Genomic DNA, 4,728 nt, shown 5'->3' with positions numbered 1-4,728 from the left:
AGAGATGCTCCCCTCGGCTTAGAACCTGCAACCCAGGTGCATGCCCTTGACCGGGAATGGAACCCGCAACCCTTTGGTGAGCACTCTGACCACTGAACTACCGGCCAGGCAATCCCCTTTTATCCATAAAAAAAAAAAAACCAGAGAAAGAAACTGCAGGGTTTTCTCGCTGCTGAGACAACGCAATGCGAACGTCTTAGGGAGCAGTGAGCTCCAGCCGGCTGTTTCCATCTTCTTCCGTCACCCCGCGCCAGCCTGGGCCCGCACCTCTGCCCTCTGCATCCTCTCGTCCCCGCTCCTCGGCATCCCCTGCCTGGAGCCCTCCTCCAGCTTCCCACCAGCCGGCTCCCTCCCCGCCCAGCTCGGCTCTGACTCACCACAGGGTCAGTTCCCCTCCTGCCAGCTCTCACCTCCCGCTTCCTGTCTCGGTTTTATGGGATTTTTAAAAATCACGTCTCATGCTAGACGGAGCCGTGAGAGCAGGTGCCCGTGTATCTGACCCTCCCCGCCCCCCTCCCGGGTTCCTGGCCTCCTGCCCGGCATGGACACGTGGCCCTGATTGGTCAATATCCGTTGGGTGAACGAGTAAATACGTGAATGAATGGGGTCAGTCATCAGAACAGCGGCCTCCTACACGGTGGGTCCGGCACTTGAAGTGGGTCTTTAACTCCAGGCTGCAGTGGCCGCGTCCCATGTCTGCACCCGCCTGAATGTCCCCTCAGCTCCTGCCCCATCTGTCCACCCGCCTAAGCCATGTTCCTCCCGCACAGCCACCTCCGGGAGCCCTCCTCGGACCTGAAGCGACAGAAGGTCTGGGCCACTCTCTCAGCTGGGACAGAGGGCCTGGCCCCGTCTCTGGCCTCCCCCGGCCGGGGCCCGCCCAGCGGCTGCCCAGTGGAGCCCGAGGGATGGACTTACACCGCAGCTTCTCGTCCAGGGTCCCCCTCGAGGTCACCGACAGCGCCTGGATGAACTCAGAGAACTCGATCCGTCCATCCTGGCAGGAGAGAGGGGCAGGTGGCCTCGGTCAGTCGGGCCACCTGGTCAGGCCAGACCTTGGGCAGGTGATGGGGGCGGCAGCGGGCACCGGAGAGCGTGGCAGACAGACGCCACACGGAGAGGGCGGGAGTGAAGGATGAGGGACAGAGCCAGGAAGGGGGAGGAAGGAGAAGGGAGGGGGTCGGATTAGAAATGGGACAGGTCGGGCGGGAGGGGCGGGAGGAAGGGGTGAGGCCACAACACAGGCACCACCTCTGGGCGAGAGCCGCCTGGAGGTCCCCTCCCCCGGGGCCTAGACCCACAGGCTCCGGCTCCAAACTGTGCAATCCTACCTATTTGTTTTGCAAATGAGGAAACTGAGGCCCAGAGCTCTCCCCAGGGCCAAGCAGTGTGACTGTCAGCTTGGAGTCACCTGGGGCAGAAGCCAGGGCCTCACGGAACAGAAACAGCCCGAGCGCCCAAGAGCGGGAGCGTGGGGACAAGTCACAGTAGATCCACCGTGAGCACCGGGAGCCAGAGGAGTGCTGGCGTGGGACGGAGTCCGGAGGACCTCGGACGCCCACCGCCAGGAGGGGACGCGCGACAACTCAGATAAGCCATGAAACCATGGTGCTCAGTGAAAGGCGCCAGGCCCGAAAGACTCCACACTGTCTGATTCTCAGACCTGTTTCCTCATCTGCAAATGGAGTATTTACATGACACGCCCGCCCCGCCTGCGTGGCTCAGTGGTTGAGCGTCGACCTATGAACCAGAAGGTCACAGGTTCGATCCTGGTCAGGGCACATGCCCAGGTTGCAGGCTTGATCCCCAGGGTGGGACTTGCAGGAGGCAGCCGATCAATGATTCTCTCTCATCAGTGATGTTTCTATCCCTCTCTCCCTCTTCCTTCCTCTCTGAAATCAATAAAAATATATTCTAAAAACAAAACAAAACAAAAACAAAAAACAAAACAAAAACCTTTGGGGGGAAAAAATGACACACCCGTGGGTTGTAAGCTTTCACATGAAGGGCTGTGACATGTCCAGTGAACATCTGTGCCAGCTATAACGCCTGTTACTGTCCCTGGAGGCATTGGCATTTGGTGCTGGTAAGAAAAAGATCGAGGTATACATGTGCATGCATGCATGTACACATGTGTGTGCACATGGTATAGGTATGCACACGCACTATCTCTGTGTGGTGCCTGTGTGTGCTTGTGTGTGCGTGTGCACAATGAATGCCTGCATCTGTGTGTATGCATGTGTGGGTGTGCATGCGCTCGTGTGTATCTGTATATGTATGCTTTTGAGTGTGCACACGTGTTGTTCCTTCTCCCGGAGGGAACACTGGGGGAGAGAGTGGGTGTGGAGCCGCTGCGGGAACCCCGGAGCTGAGCAGCTGCTGTGGGGGAGGGAACGCCGCCGGCGCAGGCCCCGCCGTCCCAGCTCACCTTGTTTTCATCAAAGACGTTGAAAACGAACGTGGCGAACTTGGTGGGGTCTCCGAACGGGAAGAACTGCTTGTAGATCTTCTGGAAGCCCGCTGAGTCCAGCTGCCCGCTGGGGCAGTCCTTGATGAAGCCCTTGTACCTGAGGGACAGCCCAGCGAGGGAGGGTCAAGGACACCAACATCGCCACCTGCCAGGAGCGCCTGCCCTCAAGGCTGGGGGTCCCTGTCCAGAGACCCACACACGGGGGTCCTGGGCACAGGCCCGACGTCACAGGCACGGGCTCTCCCACTCTGCCTCTCGCGAGCTGTGTGACCTGAGGCAGGTGGCTGTACCTCTCTGAGCCTCGTTTGTACAAGGGCTAAGAGTCGCATGAGAAGTCACCCAGACAGTGTACACGGAGCAGCTGGCCACTCAGCCCTGCACCCCGCAGGGGGGCTGAAACAAAACCCACGGGCACAGGCCCGACGTCACAGGCACGGGCTCTCCCACTCTGCCTCTCGCGAGCTGTGTGACCTGAGGCAGGTGGCTGTACCTCTCTGAGCCTCGTTTGTACAAGGGCTAAGAGTCGCATGAGAAGTCACCCAGACAGTGTACACGGAGCAGCTGGCCACTCAGCCCTGCTCCCCGCAGGGCGGCTGAAACAAAACCCACCAACAACACCCCAAAGCCACACTCCTGCCCAAAGCAGTTCTGCCCCCTCTTCCCCACTTTCTCCACGGAGCCCCTCCTCCCCGGGTGCTGGCAGAGTTAGTGGGCAGAGCCACCATATGGAGCCGGCAGCTGGCTCCTCCCACATGCCTGCACCCCAATACACACACACCCTTCTCCCCGTCTGTTCCCAAGGACCGTGTAACAGACACGGAGCAGCAGTGTGAGCTTGGAGGGAACCTGGTTTGTTCCAAGTGGACTTGTCCACCGTGTATCCCAGTGCCCAGCACAGAACCCTCCAGACACCCGGCTGACGGCAGCGTGGCTTTGCAGCCCAAATCCCGGCTCTGCCATACGTTGCTGTGCAACCTCGGGCAAGTGCCCTCACCTCTCTGAGCCTCGGTCTCCTCATCCATAAAGGGGACGGTCGTCACACCCATGTTGTTGGGATCGAGATGGTGCGTGTAGCACACTTGGCATAAAGAATCGTCACTAGCAGGATCTGCAGGATTATGCCCTGCGGTGCCCTACACTCCTCTGAGGAGGGGCCCGGCACAAAGGGAAGCCAGAGAGAGGGATCGCCACTACCAGCTGCAGCTCTTACCTCCCCGGGTAATGCTGTGCGGGGACCTTTGCAAACCTCCGTCTCCTGGAATAATGCCCTAAGGGCCCTGTGAGCGAGGTACTACGGTGAGGCCCATTGCATGGATGAGGAAACTGAGGCTGAGGGTAGATCTGAGTCCCCACAGCCCAGACTGGAGCCAAGGTGGGGACTGAGGTGAAGAGCCCGGATGCTCGGAGACTGGGTCGCTGAAGACCTTCCCGACTGGTGCGGGGGTTCCTCTCGCCTCTCTCACAAGCCAGGAGAGGATTCGGGGAGTGTTGTGCTTGAAGTCGCTGTTGGTAACCAGGGTCCAGGGACAGAGGACGGTGTGGAGAAGCCAGGCTCCTACCCATTAGAGAGCATCTAGGGGCCTGGGATGGGCGCTGGTCACACGGACCGGGACATGCGAGGCCCTGAAGGGGCACCTCGGGGATTGCAGCCTAAATGAAGGCGGTCAGAGGTCTTGCTAAGACGGCAGCTGTGCTGAAGGGTGAGGGGTGAGGGGTGAGGGGTGCTGGGGTGAGAGAGAGGCTGGGAGAGAGCCGAGAAGATGAAGTGGGGGGTGGGACATGCCCTGATCTGCACACAGGGCCAGGACACAGAGCTGCGAGGAGCCTTTCGGGGACAAGACCTGATCCATGACCCCAGGCCTCCAGGCCAGGATGGTCCCTGGGCAGGAGCAGGGGCGTGCCTGGCACCAGGACTTGGTGACCCAAGAGGGAGCACACTCCACTGTCAGCACGCGGCTCTGGGTGCCGGGATAGGGGCCGTACTTGCCCTGGGCTCCCAGAGCTCCTCATTTCTGCAACCATGTATGTTGCTGAGCGTTTCTAAAAGCATTTAAAACAATAAAGAGAAAACAAAAGGCTCCCAACGGCGCCTCCTGGATGGTCCCTGCAAGGGGGTGGGGGGGGGCGCTCACAGGGCCCCCTGTCTCTCGCCTCCGGGGAGGGGAAGCTGTTTGCTCAGGGCCTCAGTCGCAGCCACAGGAGCGGAGCCATCAGCACTGTGAGCAGCTGTGGTGGGGCCGACAGGGGCGTCCCTAGAG

General features: G+C 60.3%; 1 protein-coding gene across 1 annotated transcript in view; it reads right to left on the bottom strand.

Annotated features, from left to right (window-relative positions):
• Positions 1-4,728, bottom strand: part of NCS1 (neuronal calcium sensor 1) — a 30,073-nt gene that overhangs the window by 7,531 nt on the left and 17,814 nt on the right. The window contains exons 4-5 of the mRNA XM_005864114.1: positions 2,429-2,567; positions 919-997 (exon numbers count right to left, since the gene is read on the bottom strand). Of these exons, the coding sequence (XP_005864176.1) occupies positions 919-997; positions 2,429-2,567 (218 nt within the window). The remainder of the gene's footprint in view (positions 1-918; positions 998-2,428; positions 2,568-4,728) is intronic.

Source organism: Myotis brandtii, unplaced genomic scaffold, assembly GCF_000412655.1.
Source record: "Myotis brandtii unplaced genomic scaffold, ASM41265v1 scaffold1857, whole genome shotgun sequence".
In the NCBI taxonomy this organism is placed as follows: Eukaryota; Metazoa; Chordata; class Mammalia; order Chiroptera; family Vespertilionidae; genus Myotis; species Myotis brandtii.
Note: the sequence above shows the minus strand (reverse complement) of the source record. Positions and strands in the feature narration are given on the sequence as shown.